At 42.9% G+C, this 25,277-nt stretch overlaps 1 protein-coding gene across 7 annotated transcripts in view; it reads right to left on the bottom strand.

Moving 5' to 3' along the window:
* The window catches only part of CPNE4 (copine 4), a 516,611-nt gene that overhangs the window by 16,111 nt on the left and 475,223 nt on the right, over window positions 1–25,277 (bottom strand). For all 7 annotated transcript variants that reach the window (XM_073900035.1, XM_073900038.1, XM_073900041.1 and 4 more), the window contains 4 exons: window positions 22,328–22,414; window positions 18,987–19,046; window positions 9,250–9,383; window positions 893–947 (listed from right to left, as the gene is read on the bottom strand). In XM_073900035.1, the coding sequence (XP_073756136.1) occupies window positions 893–947; window positions 9,250–9,383; window positions 18,987–19,046; window positions 22,328–22,414 (336 nt within the window). The remainder of the gene's footprint in view (window positions 1–892; window positions 948–9,249; window positions 9,384–18,986; window positions 19,047–22,327; window positions 22,415–25,277) is intronic.

The raw sequence follows: 25,277 nt of genomic DNA, 5'->3' as shown, positions 1-25,277 counted from the left end.
CACTCTATCCACTGCTCACTCCAGCAGTAACAGGGATATGGATTCCCCTTTTTCAAAAAGGACACAGGAGGCGAAAGCCCTCAGTCTGACAGCTCTGGTGTGGGAGCAAACGTCAGCATTTTTCTCCTGCATTTTACTCAATCAGTAAAAGAGAAACTGATGACTGAGCAGTATTGCTTCCACTTAGCTTGTACCTCAGAGGAATTGGTGAGGCTGGGGTAGGGACCTTGCTGTCTCTCCAAGGCCCTTCTACCTGTGGGAGCAGAGTTCTCTGTGGAAAGTGTCCCACAGAAGCATCTGGTATACCACAGCACAATGCCTCAGCTCCACTGCAGTGCAAATCTCTCTTAACAGTCTTTGCCTTCCTTGTTCATGAGAAATCAGTATCAAATAGGACTCCAGTGTTTTCACAGAAACCTTTCAGTTTCCCAATACTCGAAGCCAGAGTGATTCTCCTTCAGGACTTCACTGTGTCTCTCCCCACATAGGCCTGGGGCTCAGAGACTTGGAATGAGGAGTCTGCAGATATCCCTGTCATGAACTTCCACCATTGGCATTGTCAGTAGGACCTTTCTCTGGGGGATACCTGGATAGATAGGTTCTGAGCCAGTGGAGATCAACTTCCTGAGTGTTTTCTCAGTCTCTGACCGTATCTATTAAGAAGCTCAACAATGGTACCCCTCATTTGGGTCTGAGAAGACCCATCCAGAATACAGGAGATTGAATTTCATCAAAAGATAGGCTCCAGTGAGCTAATCCCACTGGTTCTGAAGACCATTTCTGAGTTTTGGGGCTCTACTTACATAATTTTATCAAGGGCCAAAAGAGTGAACTCCTATGAGGGAAACCCAAGTCATCCTTTGGCTACAGCAAAGGTTCTCTACTCACTCACCGTGTACTCTGGGGGTATCCTGGCACCAAACCCAAAGGCTGGGAACATTTTGTCACTGGAAAAAAAAAAAGAAGTTGCTTCAATTGTTCATCTAATGAGGAAGAAAAACATGAACCTGCATTACCTCACTAGGACATGTTACTATGTCAAAATGCTGACTCATGCTTCTTGATTATCTGTGGTAACAGGGGATAGCAGTAGCATGGGTAATTAAAATCAAGAAGGAATCCCCAAAGTGCTTTATAGTCATTAGTCTGCAATTTCTTCCCATAACTTTCTGCTAGATTTGATACTAAGGAATAAAATGGCCCAGGATTGCCTCACTTCCCCTACCCCAGTTTTCTGTCTTTGAAAAGTGGTCATGAATTATGTAACTCCAATGGTTGACTATTAGGGTTTTTCATATATATTATCTTTTAAAATCTTTGTAGGGAGAGACCATTATTCCCATTTCCCAGGTGGGGAAATATCTTGGGAGGTAAAGTGACTTATCCAAGATCAGGCTGCTAGTTAGAGCCAGGATTCAAATCCAGATGAGTCTAAATCCAAAGAGATATTAAAAATCAATGGGAAGCTTGGAAGGCTGGCTAACTGTCAGCGCTTGGTTCCATCTACAGGACTCATTGCATCCATTATTTTAACTCATACAAACAATATAAACTGTTTATATGTCTTTTCTTATTTCCTGAATGCAAAGGGATACTGGTTTTGTTTTTTTTTCTGCATTAATATCTTTCCATCTCCACTGCCTCTCTGTCCCAAATTGCCCCTTGACCCTCTTTTCAGCGTATTTGCCATAGAGTATGGGCACAATAAATATTTAATGACTAGACAACTCATGAATTGAATCATGGCTTGGTTTCTCTTATGCATATTGAAATTTCTCTCTTAATTTATTCATTTATGTATGTTGTATTAACTCCAACTTTACTGTACTATAGGTGAGATGATGGGGAGAAGAATTAACTTTAATTGGCACGTACAATGTGCCGGGCATGATGTTAGGCAATGCACATTTTTATTTAATTCTCACGCAACCCTTGAAGTTCCACCTACTTATTATTCCTGCTTATAGATATATAAACTAAGTCTCAGAAAGGCTAAGAAAATGGCTGAAGGTGTTTACCAGGGAGGACTGTGTGATTCTAAAGCCCATGCCTTTTCTGTTGTCCCATTATAATTCAATGATTTTATTTGGCATTAAATGTAATTTCCTTCTGGAACTTCCAGTAACGGGGCCCCCTGACCAGACAAGTAAGACTCTCTTTAGGAAAACTTTGTTGCAGTGGGGCTCTGGAATATTGAACTGAATATCGATTGAATGTTGATATGCCTCTTGGCAGAGGCATATCCTTCTCATGCCATCTGCCTTTTACGTTCTCTCCCATTAAAAATACAACTGAGATTTGTTCTTGGAACAATTCCTACATGTCTCAGTTCTTTGCAGAGTTAGTCAAGGAAAAAAGGAAATTCAGATTTGGGCTCACTGTCCCTGAATGGCTCTGTCAACCAAAGGGGACCTCTCAAGGCTGACAGGGAAGTCGAAGTACTAAAGTACCAAAGCCATCACCATCCAACAGACGTAGAGGTCATTAGTAGCCAATGACAGCTTTGATAACACTTCACCAAAATACAGCCAAGTTGAGCAAATTTGGGGTAGGGGTTGGGAGATACAAGGAAGCCAGCATTTTTGGAATTAGTCAAATTCTCTAGAAAACTACCAGCTCTCCCTTTCCCTCACTATTGGGGAGATACAGGCTTTGTGGTGCATTTGCACCTGGCATGTAGTAGAAAAGGTATTAATACTGGTAAATAGAAAAACACAATGTCTTATGAAGGATTAGCCACAGCTCTAAGAAAAAAATACTTCTGGTCCTTGGAAATACAGAATTACATTGCCTCAGTAATTCTTCCTTAACCGAGACAAGCGTGAGCAGGTATGAAAAGGAATCTGTGAGAGAGAGTTCACAGGTGCTTTCAGGGTAAGTCTGGAAGAAAATTTTCCAGGGTGGAGAATGGGTCCTGGTTCTTCCAACCTGGAGATGGCTCAGAAGTCAAAACAGAAACCTAGGAGGCTCCATACCTTTTACTTTTTTATTTGATGAGTTTAGAAAGGGTGAGATCTAATATTCCAACCATTTCTAATCACCAAACCAATGTTCCAGCCTTGATGATATTCTTTTTATACCTTCTAAGCTACCCCGGGGGATTTGAAGTTTGCTGAGCATGATGCACTGTTATGTAACTGAATTTCAAGAGCAGGGAGGTAGGGGAAATGCCTCACCTACAAGAGGAATAATTAATGACCCAGGAGCGCATCCACTCTCTGAAGTTAGCCACCACAAAGTCTCTAACCAACGAACATACCAAAGAAAAATTTTCAAGCCTAAGCACAATAGATTTAAACGTCCATGCTTCCTGATTAAAAATAAAACTAGGCAGAGCGGAGTGTTATGCAAGAGGCAAGAGAAGGCAGGTTGAGCACACAAGCAAGCATTTGTACACCAGCACATCAAAGAACTTGAGATTGAATCCACTCAGCACTGAGAAAAGGGGCCACTCTGCAACTACTGGGAAAATGATCAGTGGAACTTGCCAACTTGGAAAATTCAATATTACCACATTGATAAAGGCAATCTTTTATCCTTACTGTTGGAATAAAACAGTATAAAATACAATAAAAGAGCCCATAGTCTTCAGTGGTAATGAGCATGCGTTCCTGAACTTGTTAGGGAATGACCTTGGTCAATGATGTCCAGACAGAAGATTCATTTTCAAGCACCATTTTTACCCTCCTGTTAAGGAAGACTTTGGGATGAAGAAAGACAGTAATAAAAATAAAGACAAATTACCTCATCCATAAGGAAACAGAGGCTGACTGACTCAGAGCAAAACAGCATTTTGGAACACCTAGACATTTAATTAAGACTGTTCTTTTAGACAGTGGTCTTAACACTGGGGTACATGGAAATACAAAGCCTTTCTGGAGTAAGGGAGCATGGCCTTTTTTTTTTTCTTTTTAAAGGAAATCAGTATTCAGTTTCTCTACTTTCATATGTATTCTCTGTTGAAATTGATCTTCAGGGAACACCTGTAATAGAAAGACCTGCTCTCCATTCACACCTTCCCTTTCACAGTTCTCCTTCTCCTTACACACTCTGAATCTTAACCACAATGGTGAATTGTTCCAGAGTGTAAAAACTCTGCGGTAGAAAATAAGGGACCTAGGAAACAAATCCTATTGCAAGTCAGATAGTTGCTAATTTTTGCTTTTAAAAATTGTAGGAAGTGCTGATATCAGCTGGTAGATCATTAAAAATACATTTTGGTGATAAACGATTATGTGATTTTTTTTGATATATAACCTCAAACAGAAAGAAATAAGTAATACTGCTAGTCAAACTCTTTTCATTACCATATACTTATTTATAAGAACAAGTTTTCTCAGTATTTATATTGATAAAAACAAAAAATCGGATTAGAATTGATGCTAGACTCTTCTATTCTAGTACCAGGTAGCATTCATCTATAGATATGTAAACTACTTGGGAAAAAAACTAAAAGTTTTTATTTTTTATATGCAATAATTATATTTATGTTCTTTTGATCAATTATGCATTAATGATTGTAATAAAGACTCAAACAGAAGATTTTTAAAAATCTTTTGAGTCTTTTCAACACAAAATTTTAGAAATTAGAAATTTTAAAATTTATATTCCTATTTTTATTGTAGAAATCAATAAAAGGATTTTGAACCAAAACCTTAAAGAGACATTAGGATGAAATTCTTTGGGGGAGGGGACTGGAAATACAGTTTCATGAAAACGAAGAAATAATTAAAATTCTCAACTCCAGCTAAAGAACTTGTTCACGCATTTTTTAAATGGGTGATGGTGAGTATCACAGAGCTATGGTATTTAGATCCTACTAAATGTATTGACAGGAGTTATGTAAGAGTTTAGTTTTAAATGTCCATATTTACAATACACCAGGATTTTTGGTCTTTGTCATTGTTTAAACTCATGATGGAAAACATTAGATATCAATGTAAAAATGGGTGAGATTACACATTTTTATAAAATTCTTTTTAGGAGTATATGCCCAAACTAAAAATTAAAAGTTATTGGTCCAAAATGTCCTTTAGATCTGACACTGTAATCCCTTTTTCCTTTTGTGTTCAGTTTATTTTTAAAACTAATTAAGAGTATCAAAGATAATAGCCTCCATCATTTACTGAGTGTGACAGGCAGAACATGCGCTAGCTAGCCACTTTATATCTAATCCTTACAACTACTCTGCAAGGAAAGTTTGATAAATCTTCCATTTGAAATCAAGGACATCAAGGCCCATGGAATGGAAGGAAACCTCAGAACAGAGGCAGCAGAGCTGGGGTCTGAACCCAGGGTCTACCTGTCACTAGGACCCCATGCTCTTTCCATCACCCCTATTGACTCTGCCCTTTGTAGGAGGCTGGTCTGGTCTAAAGACTCAGAATAATAAAGATAAGTCCATCCATGTTCTAAAAACAACAAAGGATGGAATTAGCAGAATTCTGAACATCCCATAATTTGCCATCCTCAGAAGGCCTTCCTTCACTACCTTGGAAACTCATGTAGGAAAGTTACTCCTTCTCTTGATGCAGTCCCCGTCCTTACACAGGGCAAGCTGCCCTGATTATGCCGGGCTGTGGTTTATTTATATGGCTTTTTCTCCCTGAGACTGTGAAGCAGCTGGGGGAAATTACACTCTCTTAATTTGTCTCTGTCTTTATGGCACCATGTGAGGCACCCGGAAGCCAACAGGTGCTGCGTAGTTGCATCTGACCCATCTAACTGATTTAACTCTGGATCTCAACTTGGGATGCCCATTAGAAAAATGCCCATGAAAAATCCTGATTCCTCAGGATGTATACCAGACTAAATCAGGCTCTGGGGTGGGGCCCAGGCATCAGCATATTTTAAGACTTCCTGAATGATTCCAGTGCTCAGCCAAGGCTGAGAGCCACCGACTGGTGTTTGTAGAGTGGAAGGAATGGCACTGTGATACAAACCTATCTTCTGATTCTAAACCCAATACCTGTCAGATGGGGCATCAGCCCTAACTTTGCCTCCTAGCACCACCATGCAGGAGGACTCCTGCCTCAGATGTGGGGTGGCCACATCCATGAAATGGCAGTCTATGCTTCCAAGCAATAGATTCAGTATCTATAGTCTCTTGATTAGCAGAGAGACCGGCCTTTTGTTGGAGGACACGGCAGGTGGTCAGAGACCCACATCTCTGCTGGGCCCAAGGAATGGATGTCACCTTGGTCTTGAGCAGCCTGAACAGGAGTTGGGCAAGTGCTACAACCGACAGGGAATGTATGAGCTTGTGTGTGTGTGTGTGTGTGTGTGTGTGTGTGTGCGCGCGCGCGCGTGCGCGCGCACGCGCGCATGCACGCATGCATAGATGTGTGCATGCTTGGGGGGTCCAAGGGGAGAGTATGGGCAGTGTTCTCTCTCTCCAAGGCACGGAAACAGGGAGACAGAGCGGGCAGTCCTGTCAGGACTGTCTTCTGGGCTTAGGCCTAGATATCTGTGGAAAAGCTTCCCCTTCAAGGCCACCCTGAGAAGGGCTTTATGGCCCTTGCAAGCTGTTCTACTTCACTGATCACCTCGTACTGACCCCTCAGCAATGACTGTACAAGGCAGAAAGAAAAACCCCAGGCTGTCAGAGGCTGGGAGCAATTTCTAAGGCTCATGGGGATTAAAAACCTCTCTGTCGCTGCAGGAGGGGGTACGTCGCCTTCTGTCAGTTTTTATTCAAGTGTTTCTTTTGAACATCAACCTCAGTGACTTTGATGTGAGAATAAATTAATTCCAAAGCCCCAACTTGAAATTTCCTGACTCTGCCTGTCTATTGTCTATCCACCCACGCAAAGGAGAAACTGCGGAACCTTGTCAGTTCTCAAGTGAGCAGCTTGCATTACACATTCTTCCAGGGAGTCTTTCAAAAGAGCGCCTGGGCTTTTCAGGCCTTTTCCTCCTTAGGTATTTGCCCTTTTAATGAGGAGCTGCCTTCTTTATGCATATACGTATATGTATACGTATACATAAAGCTCCACTGGGCTGCAGAAGCCTGATTTTCCTGGACAGTTGGGCCGATAACTTCGGGATTATCCTATTAAAATTTTAAAAAGAATCATTTACAATAATTCTTCATGTAACTCCTAAGGTGTCAGATCTTAGTTTTATATTGAATCTGTATTTTTGCATGAATACAAAACACTCTCTGGGCTTTGCCTTTGCATGGCTTTTATGTTTTAAGGGGATAATAGCTCTAAAAGATGTATGGGTTACTGGGGTTGTAGTATCTTCATCTTGCGTATGAGGTCACCAGAAAACAGGGATAGTTCAGCAGCTTGTTCCAGATCATCCCATAAATCTGCTGCAGAACCACAGCCAAGACTCCGGGCATTGGCAGCTTAGTTTCTGGTCAACCCACCAATCTTCTCGCTGGAATGCATTAGAACACTGCCTTCTCCCCTGAAGAGAGTCAACATTATTGTTAAGCATCTATTTATTGTATTGTACCGAGTGCTTTACCTACTTTATTTCTTCGATGAGCATGTCAGGATTTAAGTTACTAAGAATCCTGTAGATATCCACCTCCCCCTTCTTTCTTGCTTCTTATGTATACACTAGTACAACAAATCATTTGTGTGCCTATTAGAAAGGAGAGATGACTGTTTTGCTGTCCTGGGGATGGCTGAAGAAGTTTCTGGCAGTGGAGATGCAATTTGTCAGTTTTTTCTTTCCTTGGTGGAACTCTCCATATGATATATACCCTCTATAGGAATACTCCATGTATTTGGGCCAAAAGAAGTCAGAGCTGAAATTCAAGTTGTCTTCGTAGTCAATATCTCAAGGTTAAGTGTAAGAAGTATCACTTGGACAAGGTAATTTAAAATGCTATTGCCCTCTGTTCTAAAATGTACAAGAGGGCAAGTGTCAGCAAGGGCCTGAGTGTTTAAAGAGTGTTTAAAGTTGTTTCATTTTACTGGACCTGTTCATTCAGTCCCCAGCTGCCCTTACACCCAGTTGAGTTACTGGCAATGACCAAGCCGAATCCAGAAAATCACCAGCAGGGAGGACACTGATGACACCCTTCTTATCACCTGTCCTGTTGGTTTCTCTGCACATTGTGGTCACTAGATTGTCTCATTCCCTATACTGCCTGGGGCAACTGATTTTTAATGGAACTACCACTAATTATGAGACTAGGAAGAACAGAAATCATGCTGTCCTATACAATTTCTCTGAAACTGGGGGACAGAATCACTTTATTTTCCTGATTCAAAGGATTAGTTAATTTGTTGCTTCTTATTACTAACTAGCCTTGTTTGACAATTACACTAAGGACTCAACTGAGATTTACCCATATTTATAGTTACATCGGTTCTACCTCAAAGAACCTTCTTGAACATGTGAACAACTTCACCTCAACCTGGAAATACTGAAAAGGCAAATTAAATTCAGTTTAATGTAATTTACATAAATCACAATTCTCTTGGTGGGAAAGGTCAATATTTACCATCAAGAAAAAATAAATGTAATATCGATCTGATCCCCAAATCATGTTTTCTATATACACACATACAAACACACACAAACACACACACACACTTCCACGGACACACACACATGCACGTGAGCAGACTCATACCCTCTGCTAATGTTACCAATAACCCTGAAGTCAGTGAAACACCATGATTATGAGCTTTAGCGGTGGAATGAATTAGATCTGCATTCAAATCCTGCCTTGGGCTGAGTGAGTGCACAGATTGCTTAACCTCCCTGCACAGTTTTCCTCTCCTGTTAAATAGTGCCTACTCCATAAGGCGGAATGTGAGGATTAGATGCAATAAGGTCCAATAAACTGGTGTTTCTCAAACTCCAAAGTGCACACAAATCATCTAGGAATCTTGTTAACATGCAGATTTTAATTCACTAGGTCTGGAGAGGGGCTCAAGATTCTAAATTCCTGGGTGGTGCTATGCTGCTAGTCCATGGACCAAACTTTGAGTAGCAAGACACGTTCTGAAACTTCACAAAATGCAAGACAAATAAGAAAAGAAAGCCGAGAAAGGATTGTGTGTGTGTGTGTGTGTGTGTGTGTGTGTGTGTGTGTGTGTGTTTGAACTCAGCTTCTCTAGGTGTGGAGAGGATAAAATGTTTGGGCAAGCTTTTATCCTGTTCCTTCATGAGCCTCAGTATGGGTAGCTGCTGGACTTAATTTCCATTTTTCTGCCAAGGATCAGCTAGGGACCATCAGAATCCACAGAGAGAGAAGGCCTGAGCCAACCGGAAGTCCTGTACCTGTCATAGTCTTGGCAGATCTCCCCCACAGCCACCAAGGCTTTCAGGTACTCGTTGGGTTGGTAAGGGTGGATGTAGTGCAGGGAACAGCTGTTCCTGGGGTCCCCGTTTGAGGCTGTGAAATCTATAGCTACCTGGAAGAGAAAATAGGAGAATGGGTAGATTAAAGTGAATGCATCTCATAGGAACTATGATCAGCCACACAGAAGACATGGCTCAAGATGGAAAAAAGCAGCACATCACATACCCTGCCAAAAAGGAAAGTTATTAATGTGGTTGAGGCCATTTCCATAGTCTTCAATTGTCCTCTCTCCCAGTGCCGAAACAGAACTTGAGATGGACATGTCAGTCAGAAAGGCCAGCCACTGCTGATCCACATCACCAAGCAGCATGAGGACGGGTGGAATATCTGCTCCCCAGTTCCTAATTCACTAAGAAAAGCCTTCTCTGCTCTCCAGGCAGGACAATTCCATCTCAGAGGCAGATGTAAAATCCCTCAAAACTAAATTCTGTGGGGCTCCTTGCTCAGCAGAGAGCCTGCTTCTCCCTCTCCCTCTGCCTGCCGTTCTGCTTACTTGTGCTCTCTCTCTCTGTCAAATAAATAAATAAAATCTTAAAAAAAAAAAAAGATGTGGTCTATCTCCAAAAGCCATAGTCATATTTTTGTGTGTGGTGAGTTGCAGAGGTGTGTTGAAGTGGTTATAATAAATTTTCTGCAAGCAGCAGCTTTGAGTGAGGCATTCAGCTCTTGGTTTCCACTCATGTGAGAAGTCCTGCCTATAACAGAGAAGGCTGAGTGCTATGGCATCACGACTGGGAGGTAGAGAAGAGAAACCTCTGTCTTGTCACCGAGTAGATATTATCCTTGAACTTCTTAAATTTTTTTTGGCCCCTGGCATCATTATCTAAATAAGAGTTGACTCACTTAACACTCTTAACAACAACAAACAAAAACTAAAGACTCAAGCCTGGAGAGTGCTAAAATGGGAAGGAACATTTCTTCTGATTTCCAACAGGATTACCATTTAAATAAAAGTTAAAATAAAAGAAGTTGTAGGAAAAGAAAGAAATGTTCATGTTATATCTTCTCTTTTTCTTCAGGGCCTGCCAGAATCTACTCATGGGCTTACTTACTAATGACAGAAAGGCTTTATTTTCTCTTATGATCTTGTGGGTGGGAAATGTTATTTGTATACTATTTGACAAAATTCCATTATGATACATAATTGGAATGTCCTATTAGATTTATTTAGGGGGAATGTTACTTCTGGAAGGACAGAGAAAAGGTGCTATGTGTTTTGTTTCTGCTCCTGAAAGATCAGCCTGTAAGAGTAAGGCGGATAGGCAAGAATAGCCCCCATACCTTATATTGTGATGCTGCAATTGAATCCAAGTGACTAGAAGAGGAAAAGTGATAGGCTAACAGCTCACTTACAACCTTTCTTTTTTCTTTCGTGAAGTTATCTTTTTCATCACTGATTTTGTGTCCCCTTTTCTTCCTCACCCCTCCCCAGGACTGTGTTGAAAAGAAATTTAAGCAGGATTCAAAATCTATTTTCAGAATACCCTGATGTTTTCAACAAAGGGAGTACCAGCTGATAAAATGCTAGTACTAACGGTGTTTCAAAAGGAAAGGTCATGTGGAGAAACATCACACAGTACTTCCCTAACCCTGAGATGCCCTTGCCCAGATAACAAAGGGACGAAGAGAGGAGTAACCTTTGTTAAAACCCTACTCTGTGTCAGACACTGTACGATCTGCTTTCCAAGTATTGTGTTATTTCATTTTCATTAAAAAAACTCTAGGGTGCAGAGATTGCTATTCCTTTTTATTGATGAAGATTCTGGTGTCCAAAGGTGATGAAGTTTGCTGGGGATGGAGCTGGGTTAAAACCCAAGTCTATATGCCTCTGAAGACTGCTCCTCCATTATGCCATTATACACCCAAGAGAACATATATGGCTGTGGCTAACATGCCAAGATGTCACATGGCTACGTTTATTCCTGTAAAGAACGGAGGTGATTTAGCCTGGAAGTAGGGAGACTAGCTAGTGGCAACTAGAGTAATTTAGGAGAGATGAATGGCTTTGAATGTACAGCTATTTGTAATCAGAACAGTTGTAAAAGGTAGGAAAAGAGCAATTAAAGTGTGCGTGTGTGTGTGTGTGTGTGTGTCTGTGTCTGAGTGTAATAGGGAGAATGTGTTACTGAGGATGACTGGAGGTGATCTAAGAGGACCAGCAAAATCCAGCATCTTCTGAGATAGATTCCAGCCACAAGGTAAAAGTCAAGCCACTGGAAAAAAGAGGAAGACAATAGGTGAAGGTCCTTTTAATCAAGGACTGTGATGAAAAGGTCATGTGTCAGGGGCCTCCATGTATTTTGTGAATAAGAAGGAGATGTGAAGCACTCCAGGACCCACCCATGGGGCCTCAAACAGACAGAGGTCCAAATACATGCAGATTATTTCTGGAAAACTTCTCTAAGGAGAACCCTTAGGAGGTGCTTGAGAGACAGTGTCTGAAGAAACCGTACAGCTAGGGTCCTCCTGGTTTACGAAGCTCAAGCATGCAGAGTCACCATTCTCAGCCTTTTGGTCCTGACAAGACACACTTAAGGGGTATGAGCACCTCCCACACGTGTACATGGCCTTTAGAAGGTAAAAACAGTGCTGGGAAGACCAGATGTAAAGCCACCTCTTTCCTACTGAAGAAAGCATTTTAGGACTCTAGAGAAGTCTAGAGAATGTGAGAATGTTGTTATGGAGATAACCTTGATTCTGCTCCAATTTATCTAAAATGCAAATCACTGGCAGGTGTCGAGATGTTGTTATTAATAGCTAGTACCGATGGCTCACATCAGTTCTGTTTAAGATGCTCTTCATCATGGATTGCCACAATCCTCTGCCTGTGCTTCTTGATGCTGCAGTTGAAAATTGTCCCATGTGCTGATTACCTGAGTGTCAAGGGTATTCCATGGTGACAAAAACATGCTGGTGTCTTAATATAAAACCAGAGGATGAAACCAGGTAATAGGCCAGAAGGGAAAACCTCCATAAAAAAAAAAAAAAAAAAAAGACAACTCAAGAAACCTAAATGTTCCTCTTATCCTCCCCAGGCATGGGCATGATCCTCCAAGTATGCAGGCACCAAGTGACAGCATCCAAGCCTGGGTGTATCACCTGAATGAATATGTTGTGTTATGGGGAGAAGTGTGTATAATGTCTAGATGAACACACACAGATTTTGGCAACAATATATTTTAAAATAGAGCAACATATCATTGGGTTGGGACTAGGGGAAGGCAAGGCAAGAGAGATGAGGGCATACAGTCAAGAAGGCATTCATTCCCAGCTGACCCTACACTTGCATGATCTTGAGAGTGAGTGCCTCCTTTTAAATCTTGGACCCTAGGTGCCTCTCTTGCTTCATCCTCATTCTGGCCTTGTTGGTCATTTCATTTCCTATCAACTCTTCATCCTCAGGCTTGGAATAATTCCCTTACGCTTAACAAACTAGTGTGGGGCAGAGGTGATAGTGAGAAGGGGATTGTGACCGAAGAGATTTAAGGTAGAAAATGAAGAGGATTTGGTGACTGATGGATGGCAGTTAGGGAAAAGGAGTGGCTACGTTTCTTTGGAAATGGAAGAGATGACACCTTGAGGATAGTAGAAGCATCTGAAGATCACCGTTAGGAGCTCGGTGTTGGGCTGCCTGCTCTTGGTGGTGCTGTGTAGACATATGAACGGGCCTGATGGAAATTTTACTTTTTCTCTGCAGGCAGACGTCTGGGGGCAGCGGGGGTGGGGTGGGGTGGGCTTCCACTTTTCCCACGGGGATAGCCCCAGTGTCTGTGACAACCACAGAGGCCATTCTAGCTCCAGAGATTCTGATAGAACTTTGGGGAAGGGTATGAACTTACAAATAACCCGGTGAAAAAGGAAGTAAAGCAATGATCCTTACCACCTACCCCTTTCTGTAGTTTCCACTGCTCAGAACAAAAATATTTTATCATTGACTAGACAGCCATGGACGGTCTTAAGGACATGAAGCTGAAAGATCTTTTTCCCGGCAAGTGATGGTTTCTCAAGTCTCCCTGATGAAGCTGGGGATAAAATATCTTCAGGAGGTGGCCTTCTACCAAGAATTCTCTGTGCTCTTTAAGTTAGCATTAGTGGAAAGAGAACAGAGTGAAAGGTTAGGTTTATTTTAAAAAGCAACAGGGAGGCAGTGAAAGACGGGATTAAATTGAGAAATAAAAGCAAGAAAATGACTGAAAAATGCCAGTTTGTGGAGGTGGCCACTGATGCCTGGCTTTCTGAATGCTGGTGAGCTCACAGGGCGGCCACGTTTTCATTTGCCGATAGGAAGCATTTACGAAAGCCTGTGGTTCCGGTACGTGCTCCAATCTTCTCAGCAGGCAGCCCAGGAACAGGCGGAGCCCGTGGCTCTCCCCTTCTGCCCAGGAGGGCTCGCTCCTCATTAAGTAGAGCTGTGGAACAGCTTTGCAAAACCTTGTAGGGTAAGAATGCGAAATGCTCCCTCCATTGCCACCAAGCCACCGGTGCAGAGCTGCTTCCCGGAAAAGGCTGGAAGCCAACGATAAGCATCTATCTTTGGACATGTTTAGCTTCTTACGTGAAACGAGCCCACTCTTCAGATCCCCTTGTCTGCCTGTGACAAAAAAGCCATTTGAAACCTCCCGGATATTTTCTAAGGCAAGTTACTGTGAACCAACCTCTGGTTAGTGGCCCAATCTCTCTGTAATCACCCTGCAGTCAACCTTTGTCGTATCATCTGCTGGGGCGCAGTTTTCTTTGTTTTTTGTTTGTTTGTTTTTTATATTTGTATACAATTTGGACCCATATAATAAGCCTTGTAGGTGGAGATACTGTTCAGTCTGGACCATTTCTTAAATGACAGGTTAAACTCTTGTGCTTTTCTATTTCCTCAAAACTCCACTGGGGACAAAGAAATAGGAACCTAGACTAGATGGGAGAGACCCCAAGGTTGTCTGGTTAATTTCCCACAAACTGCAAAGCCCTCCCCTCTTCAACCCAGGGCTCCTCCTCATTTCTCAGAGGTCTACACCAGAGTCCGCCAGTGTTTAGTCTGGGATATAATGTAGAGATTTAAAACTTAAACTGGGACACAGTGTGGACATAGGATGCCCTGAACATGTTAGGGTTGGGAAGATTTCCTGAGAGAATTTGTCATAGGTGATCGTTTTCTTTAGGCAGGAAGGTTAATCTGGGAGGAGCCACATTCAGCTTATTATATCATATTGTATTACCAAAATGTAGACTATAAAATCAGAGATAAAGGAAAGCAATACCATCCTTAATGTTAGAAAATTACCAATACGAAAAATGGCCATCTGAAAATATGAAAAAAAAAAAAAAACCTTTTTGGGGGTCACCTGGACCACTTGAAAATCAGATATAAGATTTATATCCTCTTATCAGAAAATGCACACACTTTATTCGGCACACAATTTTGGGAGGTCGAGGATGCCCCTGAGGTCAATTCTTCCTCAAGGATTTCACTAGCCTAACAAGTCATGTTTTCTTTTCCCTTTCTAGATTTTCTCTCTCTCTCTCCTCTCTCTCTCTTATGGTCTTAAGACATAAACGTTTTACCTGGTTATAATCATAGGGTAGCTCTGCTTTACATTCTTTTTCTTTTTCACTTAACATTATGTCATAAACATGTCCCCATGTTATCATCAATCATTATAATTATCATTTAAAATGGCTTTATCATAATCCACCTAAATGAGGTACTGTAATTTACATAGCCATTATCTTATTGTTGGACGTTTAGGTTGCTTACAGCTTGTCTCTGAAAAATCTGCTTTATAAAGTATATTTTTATGCACCTGGAAAAGCAGTAACTTTCAAAGGAAACAGTGAACTCTTCTACCATTTTCTTTCCAAATCCCTTATGGTGTCTGTCTCTCCTAGGCTGTCTATAATTTTGGGTTTTGTGTGTGAAATTCTAGTATCAAATTTTATTTTTGGCTGCTGTGCCATGTGCCAAACACAGTGAACTCCATCTCCCCCTCTCTAGTCTGTTTCTCGTCCACTCATCCCCTCCCACCTCCTCCAAGACTGCCATGTGACAATTGCCCTCAAGTTCTTATGAGCTGAGGATTTCCCATGAGGAGACAGAACGTCCTCAGGGGCGCTCTTGACCTCCCGAAACCGCAGGCAGAATCAGGTGTGTGCATTTTGCAGTGAGAGGATATAGATTGTGTATCAGATTCTCAAGTGGGGCCGCTGACCAAGAAAGAATCACTGACTAGGGCTCTTTTTAGCATCTTAATCTCTTTCCCGCCACTGGGGCTTCTCCTCTGCATAAGCCTAAGGTCAGATTCTAGCCTGAAACCTCCCCTCTTTTAATCCTCAAGTTGCTACCTCTTTTCCCCCTCTTGCTTCCTCTTCACTGCCAGCCTTCTTGAATGAGTAGTTATACCCACTGTGTTCACTTCCTTACCTTCTGTCTACACCCTAACTCCTGGGTCTCCCTGTCTCACGCTGTTGAAACTGCTCTTTCAAAAGATGATATGTGCCTCTTTATCACGTGACCCAGTGTTTTAGTCTTCACCTTCTGACTTCTCTCTTGCATATGGGATTATTGCCCTTGATCTTATAAAATTTTCTTCCTGGTCATTTGAAGTACTGCCTCGTCCTGGACCTTTTCCTCTGGCATTTCTTCCCCTGGTGGTTGCCCCTCTTCCCCTCGCTGCCCAATGGAGATCTTCTACAATTTCCTGAGACATCTTTTCTCTCTATATCCTTCTCTCTGGCCATCTCACCCAGACCCATTTGTGTGCAACTTCTACCTCTCTCCTGAAACCTAGGGCCATATTTCTAAGTGCCATCTCTACTGGGAGGCCTGAAAGTATGTTCCGTCAGGTCCAAAAGCAAATCATCTTGTTGGCAGCTCCTCTGGATTTCCATGTTGCCATGAATAGGACCACCCCACGCTTTGCCAGTCAGGCACAGAAGATCTGAGTCCTCTGGGCTCCTCATTATTCCCTGCCTTCCATCTCCTTACTGGATTACGGGCCAAGGCTTATTGGACTCTCTTGCCACAGCGTTCCTTCCTACTGCTGCCCTGCTAGCTTAGCCTCTTGTTACTTGTCACCAGGACTGTTAATCTCTTCTTGCTTCATCTTCCAGAGCCCCCTCACCACCTTCGATGCCTTCCACCAAACACTCCCAGTTTAGTTCCCTAAAGCATGGGCCCAATTGCTTCAGTGTCCTGCTCAAGATTCCTCTGACCATTCCCTTATCCACCACATTACTTCAAAATTAAAAGCCCTTCAAATTCTTAATCCAAACAACTTCTCCAACACTCCTCTGAAGATACCCTCTTTATGCATATTAACGCAAATATGTTTTCGGTATTTATCATTAGAATATACAGATGCATAAACATTTAAGTTCATAGGGATGCTTTTTTTTTTTCTTAAGAGAGGTGGAGGCAGGGAGGGGCAGAGGGAGAGGGAGAGAGAGGATCTTAAGCAGGCTCCATGCCCAGCACAGAGCCTGATGCAAGGCTCAATCACAACCCTGAGATCATGACCTGAGTTGAAATCAAGAGTTGGACACTTAACTGACTGAGCCACCCAGGCGCCCCTGTAGGGATGCTTTTAAAGGAAAATCCTAGTATCCTATTTATTCATCTCATTTCTTGTTTTTTCCTAAACCTTACCTCTCCTTTAAGGTTGAGTGTTCAATCCATTATAATTCAATAAAAGTACCTAATATACATCAGCCTGGCACCTGAAGGGAAAGATGCTCCACTTTTGACATTCTTAAGGTTGAGTCAGAAGCAGTAGGTATCTATGGAAAGTGTAAAAGCTTTCTCTGAGCCCCTGCTTGTAAAGTGTACCAGTCAGAGTCTTGACAGGAAACAAATGGTCCCCTCAAAAGGGATGATCCAGGAGAGCTTAATAAAAGGACAATTCAAAAAGTCTGAAGGGGACCAAGTCAATAGGTAAGGGAGGAGGAGCTGGAACTGGGGAGGTGGTGGTGAGAGCCATTAAGGTGGTGCCTCCCAGCTGGGGAGGATCAGCAGGAGTGACAAAGGAGGGGAGGGTCATCCTTCTGTGTCAGGCAGGCCCAGTGGACCCAGGGTGTGGAGCTAGGGACCCTGTGGGGTTAAACTTCTGGTGTTCATGGGGGCTGGTTCTTTGCAGTATAACTCCAAGGGCAGAGCAAACCCCTGAAGGTTGAATAAAGGGTTGTTCAAGAGCATGGAATCTATAGACTCTAAAGCAAACCCAAATCAATAGAGCTTTCCCTTGAAAACCTATAAATAGTTTCGGGAATGGCTCCTTTGCCTAAGATTGTGGGACACTATCTCCAGTAGCTCTCCTTTATGACATTGCTGGCTTCTCTACTCCCATTTGTGTACATTCAGCATGACAGCAAGCTCACAGGACAGCTAAGTGTTAGGTGTGCGCGCTCACCATGGACATGTCTGCTACTCCCTGTGTGCGCCGGCATGCAATGCACGTAGGAGGGCTGGCTGGATATACCTTCAGAGAGCCTTAGACTTTAAAGAAATGACCAAATTCTATAATTAACTCATAACCATTCAGGGGTAGGTGAACAATGCCCAAAGTTTAGGGAGGACAAAGGTAGACACATCTGAGATTAGAGTAGAGGACAAGCCTCTAGTTAAGGAGAGGTCAGCCTATCACACAACCCCTTACCTCACCCCCTTGGAACTCCCCCTTTTAGTCCTTTGAGTACCACCATCCCTGTCCCAGAAATACATTGGTCCTGTCTACTCTCTTGGGCTTAAACCTGGACAAAACAATTAAACCATCTGCCTTGTTTTCCTCATATGACTGAACTAGTCGAGGGAGCTAAACAGGGCTGAACTTCATGAGCATACGTCTACAAGATGTGGAACAAAAGCTATTCAGATTGTGTTTCTCTTGTTTGCCATGTGGCTTTCACATAGGTTTTTAGCAGATCTATCTCTGGCCATCTGGGGATGCTCTTTCTGGAGGTCACATCTGCCCAAACCTAGGAGGGTTTCGAATATTACATAAGTTATTCCAGGGCAGATGCACTCATAAGCTTGGTCTACCAGGCATCTTAAAAAGACCCGGCCTACCCACCCAAATACATATTTAGAGTGTATAAATCCCATGAGCTCGCAGGTTACATGTAGGAGATGATCCCTGATCCACCCACTGAGTCTAGTACTCTATTTCTCAACTCTGAAAGACTAGTTCTCCAATATTTTGGAATTCACCTCTTCATTGATGAACCATTTGGATGGCTTCCTCTTGATACTAACCATTGGGCATTGGTGCTTGTGCTTGGGCTGCATCTGCCTTGGCTCAGTGGGACTTACCAGCATGGTTTACTTCCTTGCCATCCAACTCACCAGGTGATCAGATCTGGCAATATGCCCACTGCCCCATGCCATGTGTAGTTACTGAAAGAATGGGAAGCATTAGGAGGGTTCCCAAACCACCTGAGGATGAGTGGCATGAATTTCCCGATATGAATTCCTGACAACCATACTCACTGGAGAAAACAGAAGTATGAAGTTACTTTAAAAACATGATACCATACAATATTCCAGCAATGAGATCTGAACAAAGCTGACCCAGGGTTTTAATAAACTTTTGTCTACTCATTCTCCCAACCCAGCACCATTCCCCACACCATCCCGCATCCCTGAATATGAACAAATATGGAAACAACTTACTGTAAACTGGATTTGGCAGCCACCCATGATGTAGTCCAAGAAAGAATGCATCTTGTGGATCTGCATGGGAGGAGGAGGAGAGGAAACCGTTTTAGGAACAGCACAATCTATTTCCTTATGGAGTGGAAGCTTAATCTTTGGGGTTAGGCTGCTAACCTAGAAGAAAGAGCAGAAAGAGATCTGTGAGAAAAAGAGGGGTCAGCTGATTTTGTTATGTTGCAGGCAAGAAAAAGCAATGCTCAATTCAGATGGCCCTGTGAGGGCTGCAACTACCTATGCCCTGTACCCCTCTTTTGGGTTATGGAAGCCTCCGGTGAGAGACTACACTTGGCTTCAGTTTTGCTCCCCGTGTCTAAGTCCCAGTCCTGGTAACATTCTTAATACCGCAAATAATCTAGTTTGGTGGCTTCAGGATTGAAATGTCCTGAGAAGGCCTTTACTGACAGTTTCCCATTCATTAGATTCCTGCCATGCCATGAACAATGACTAACACTTATGAGCACTAACTTTAAGCCAGGGGCTTAATATCCATAATTTCATTTAATTCTTAGAACCACCCTATAAAAGTGGTGCTATCATTATTATTGTGCCATTTTGTGGAGGAGGCAGTTGAGGCTAAGATCACCTACCCAGTTGATGGTGGAGGTGGGACTCTAATGACGGCAGTCTGGACCGTGTAGTCCATCCTTTGGACCTCTGTTCCGGAATTCAGTACGGCCCCTGCTTTCTGCCCAACCATGATCACCTGTGTTCTCGTGTGCCTTACCGATCTCTGGTCTTCATTTCTGCTTCCTTATGATTCTGCTGCTTGACTCTGGGTGACAGTCATTCACTTATTTATTGAACAAGGATTTACTGAGCCCCCACTATGCACTAGATGCTAGGGATACAGTGATGAGAAAACCAGACACAATCCCTGCAGTTGTGGAGCTTGCAGACTGGCCCCTGTACCTGGGCAGGGAGTAACTGTGATTTTGACCCTCAATCCTCAGATTCCATCTGATGCTCAGGGCAGCTTCTCAGAGACCAACCCACAAAATCCCATGTTGGTGTCTCTAGGTACCACCTCCAGGTGGCACACATCTCTTGGCAGACTTTTCTCAGGGCTGATGTTTACTTGGCCCCCTGAACAGTGCCTGCTCCTGGCTTCCTTTTTGTTTTTTTTTTTTAGATTTTTTAATTTATTCATTTGAGAGAGAGAGAGAGTGTGCAAGTGAGAGCAAGAGCACGAGCAGGCAGGGAGGGTCATAGGGAGAAGGAGAAGCAGACTTCCACTGGGCAGGGAGCCCGATGTGGGGGTCCATCCCAGGACCCCAGGATCATGACCTGAGCTGAAGGCAGATGTTTAACTGACTGAGCCGCCCAGGTGCCCCATGCTCCTGGCTTCCTTATGCAATGCTTTGCTTGAAGGTTGGGACACCCTACTATTGTCTGTATATCAAGGAAATAAGAACTTGGGAATGAGTTGAAGTAACATGGCCCCTGAGCACTAAACTATAAGATCAATTCATGGAGGATCAAAACAGACTTACGCACAGTCACCTAAAGGAGATAGACAACCACTGAAGTGGTTCATCTAGATAGTTTTTTCCTGCTTCCCTAGGCACAAGGATGCTTTGAATGTGCCTGGGATTTGATTGTTAGGTAAGATGACCAGAGATAACTGCCTTTGGAAGAAGAGTTTATTTTTTTTTAAATATGGACTTTTATTTTTAAAGATTTTATTTGTCAGAGAGAGAGAGAGAAAGAAAGAGAGAGAGAGAGAGCACAAGCAGGGAAAGCAGCAGGCAGAGGGAGAAACAGGCTCCCTGTGGAGCAAGGAGCCCGATGAAGGACTCAATCCCAGGACCCTGGGATCACGTCCTGGGCCGAAGGCAGATCCTTAACAAACTGAGCCACCCAAGCATCCCTAGAAGAAGAGTTTATTACTCACAACTCCTCAGAGGATAGGAAGCATGTCATACCACTCAGGGGCCACATGGGGAAGCACCAGGGTCAGTCAGAAGGCAGAAAGATTGAAAGGAAAGTGTGGGCGGAAATCTTTATTGTGTGTATGTGTGTGTGTGTGTCTGTGTGTGTGTATGTGTGTGTGTTTGTGGTAAGGAATGAGTGGGGCAGGGTAAGCAGTTAAATTGTTTTAGTATTGGAGAGTCTGAATAATTTTTGTGGCTCTGGGCTATAGGGATGGTCTCTAATTATCTGAAGCCTGGACCCGGGGTCATATAGGACCACAGGAATATTGGCTCCATATGTGAGAGCTCCATAAAGGAGGTGGTTGGGGGTATGGGCTCTGGATTGGTTGGTCTGCATATCAAAGGTAGGCTCACAAGCAAGCTGTTTGCTATCTCCAGAAATTTAGCTAACCCTGGGAGGCGCAGACCCTACGTGGGTCCACAAGGCTCCAAGATGTTAAAGCATCAAAAACTGTAGAAAATAAAAGACACAATTAATACAATGATTCCAGATGGCCAATCCCAATACACTATCCCCTAGTCCCACTGACTGGTTCAAGAGGTGGGCATATCCGTCTTTTCTTTCCTCTCGCTCTTGCTATGAGAGGATGTGTGCCCGCAGCGCCTGGCAGCCATGGAGAGGCCAATCTGGGAGAAGGAACCTGACAAACACAGAGAGAAACTAGATGGCATTTAAGTCTTGTATGTTGGAGTCAAACAGGCATAGGTTAAAATCTCAGCTCTTAAACTTACCACATATGTGACTAGTTACATGATCTCAGTTGACAACTGAAGTCTCAGGGTTAGGATACAAGCTAAACAGAATTCATCATCATTACTCTCACATAGTATATACTCAACCAGTGCCAGAGTTATTCTCAGATGTGACTTAAGAGATTTGATTATTAGCATGTAGGATTTTCTGTGAGGTTAGAGCCCTTCTGGGAGGAATTTCTAGGCCCTTGTGATCTTTCACCACTGCTTTGTGTTCATGGTACCATTCAGTATGGGTGAAGTGCCACATAGAAAGCACTGAACACCATGACAAGCATACAATGGGGGCTCTGGAAATGTTGGCTTACCCTTTGGGGGGATCTCCCTCTGATGCTCTTCTGGACAAAGAGAGCCTGACATGTGACCAGGACTCCCCATCTTTGGGGGTATGACTGTCTTTGTGGAAGGGATGGTGGCATCGGGCCACCACAGCTCCAAGACCCCCCATGCTTACATTTCTCATTGCACATCCACTCATACATTGACTTTCTGATTTTTATTCTAAAACACACCACACTTCCTTGACATTCTCTCTCACTGACCATACAACCTGAGCTCTTCCTCCCAGACAGCCCTAGCTTCACACTCCTTGAAAGAGAGGGACTACATACATACCTTGCACTGATTCAAAATCACAATGCCTGAGTTCTTATAATTCTTCTTCTTGGCTTTGTACTTGGGGTTGATGCACTCCCACTGCACCTGCAACAAGAGAGCCTGCTCAGGAAGAAGGGGAGTGATTCAGTAAGACTAAGCCCCCAGGTGCTGCAGCAAATGGATCTGAGGGCTTACAGACGGTCTCTGTGTGATAATGCAGTTCAGAGGAACGGTTGAGTGCTATCTGATTGCCTGGTTTGAATCCTGATCCCACCAATTTCCAGCCATGCAACCCTTAGCAAATTACTTGATTCCTCTATGCCTTGGATATCTCCTCTGTAAAATGGAGGTGATAACTGTATCTATCTCAGGATTATTGTGAAGCTTTAGTAATTAATCCATGTAATACATTTAAAACAGTGCCTGGCACTTATGAATGCTTTCTATTAATAGGGTCAAATCAAGCAACAGAGAGAAGATGTCTGTAGACACGTTCCTAACACAAGTGTTGAGTCTTAGTGCCTAGGAAATGGCTTAAAATGTCAGAACACTGAGAGACATTGAATGCTGGCTACAGGAAGTTAGTGGGAATAATTATGAGTTTGCATAGACCCTCACTGAGAACTAAAAAATGAAGTGATACGTAACACAACGGTGACACAATAGATCTCCAAAGGGGATAGTATGAGAGCTGCCGGAGTGGCTTGGAACTGAGGAAGTAGCTGGGAACTAAGGGAATGTCTAGGGGAAGAGATATCAACATTTTCAGCCCACAGAAGACTTCATGTGACAAAACCAACTACAAGTCAAACATCCAAGAGCCACTGAATGCTCCTGCCCACCATTCTGTGGGAGCCAGATCCTTGAATTTCCACTCAGGAGACAAATTTTCACTTTCTCTCTGACAATTAGGAGTATCTGAAAATAAAGCAGTTTCTGAGGCAGATGTGAGTGGGGTAGACTGATACAGCTTTGACCCCCATTGCTCCATTCCTCTCAGTGTTCATCCATTTGTGCAGGTCCCTCCACAATGATGATGAGCTTAGTCATGTGACTTGTTTTGGCCAATGGGACATTAGCAAAAGTGATATGAGCAGAGGACTAAAAAGTGCCTGTGCATTGGGGCTTGCCTTCTTCCTGCTGCTGGGGAGTTTTTACCGTCATGTAAAAAAGCTGATCTCTGATCTCCTGGAGAATAAAAGAGTACAGGGAGAAATGTCCCGGCCATCCCAGTTGCTGAGGCACAAATGCATGAGTGAGTTCAGTTGGCATCATGTAGAACAGAGAGGAGCTGCCCCAGGTGAACTCGGCCTAAATTGCCAACCCAGGGAACTGTGAGTAAATAATGATTGTTGTTTTCAGCTAGGAAGTTTTGGGGGTAATTTGTTCCTCAGCAACAGATAACTGAGACCAGGAGTTTCTCAGTACTGGGGAAGTTCCAGTAGGGGCTGAGCAACCACATAAGGGCTGGGAAGAAAGGAATCCTGTACTGGCTAAGGATCCTCTAAAACTCTTTTCATAAGAGGAAGGAACAAAAAAGAGGAAGGAAGGAAGGAAGATAGGAAGGGAAGGTGGGAGGAGAGGAGAGGAAGAAAGAAGAATCAAATTGAATCTGAAATCAAGACATCTCCAACTCTGTTGTTTTTTTTAAAGGCCTAATCTTTCCATCATGATGATGGTTGTCTTTTTTCCCTCTCTTAGCTTCTCTTCTCATTAGCTCTCCATGTGGATAGTGCTTGATAAACAAGAATTCTAGCTTGTCGCAAAGTGGATCTAGCATTTTAAGACAAAGCACCCCAAGTCCCTCCCAAACTGATCAAAACTGAAATTGCCTTTCCCCCAAATCTTCCTCTAATATCACTGTATGAACAAGTAGCATAGGGATTTACCTTACAGTTGGAAAGAAAAGATCCAAAATTAGCTGCGATGATTCCTTTGTCATTTTCAATAATTTCTATTAACCTCAATTTCTTCAGTCAAGCAGGACATAACAAATGAAACTTCACATGAGTTAGATTTCAAGTTATCTGAAGAATTATAGTGATACTCCATGAAAAGTCTCCTCATTTCCATCTTAGGCTAAGGCGAACCGGTAGGGGAGGATTGGTGCAGCCAGACAAGGGCTCTAGGAAGCTGCATCAGAACCCACAGGTACTCGGGGCTTTTATGCCCGTTGGGCGGGAAGGGGGTGCTGATGAACCAGGTCTAAGTATTCTGCATGTATGTTGGGATAAATGTTATTATAGGTTATTTGCTTTACATCTACAATCCCATTTAACTCTCCCCTAACTCCCTTTTAGAGGTGCAAGATGAGGCTCAGGTCTTATGGGTGGCAACTGGTGGAGATGGGATTTACATCAGTCTCACTTCAAACCCTGGCCTACTAACATAGCGCTTCCCCTAGAAGGGCCTTGGAGGGGCTCTCCTATTTGTTCTTGCAAGTTTCCTTTTTGGCCACCTCAAACTAAGTTGTTCAAGAATGCCCCTGAGAATTAACCCAAGTTAATCAAGAATTTACCCTGCAGAACCATGACTCTCACAGGAAGGAGCTTAAAAGAAGATGGCTCCTCTTTTTTTTTTTTATAGCTTTATATTTTATTTTTTTAAATAATTTTTTATTGTTATGTTAATCACCATACATTACATTGTTAGTTTTTGATGTAGTGTTGCATGATTCATTGTTTGTGCATAACACCCAGTGCTCCACGCAGAACGTGCCCTCTTTAATACCCATCACCAGACTAACCCATCCCCCCACCACCCTCCCCTCTAGAACCCTCAGTTTGTTTCTTAGAGTCCATCGTCTCTAATGGTTCGTCTCCCCCTCCGACTTACACCCCTTCATTCTTCCCCTCCTGCTATCTTCTTCTTCTTTTTTTTCTTAAAATATATTGCATTATTTGTTTCCAGAAGTACAGATCCGTGATTCATCAGTCTTGTACAATTCATAGTGCTCACCATAGCACAT

This window comes from Callorhinus ursinus, unplaced genomic scaffold, assembly GCF_003265705.2.
Source record: "Callorhinus ursinus isolate GAN/ISIS: 27379988/994484 unplaced genomic scaffold, GSC_fseal_2.0 scaffold1, whole genome shotgun sequence".
NCBI classification, from domain to species: domain Eukaryota; kingdom Metazoa; phylum Chordata; class Mammalia; order Carnivora; family Otariidae; genus Callorhinus; species Callorhinus ursinus.
The sequence above is the reverse complement of the archived record's forward strand: the minus strand, read 5'-3'. Positions and strand labels throughout refer to the sequence as shown.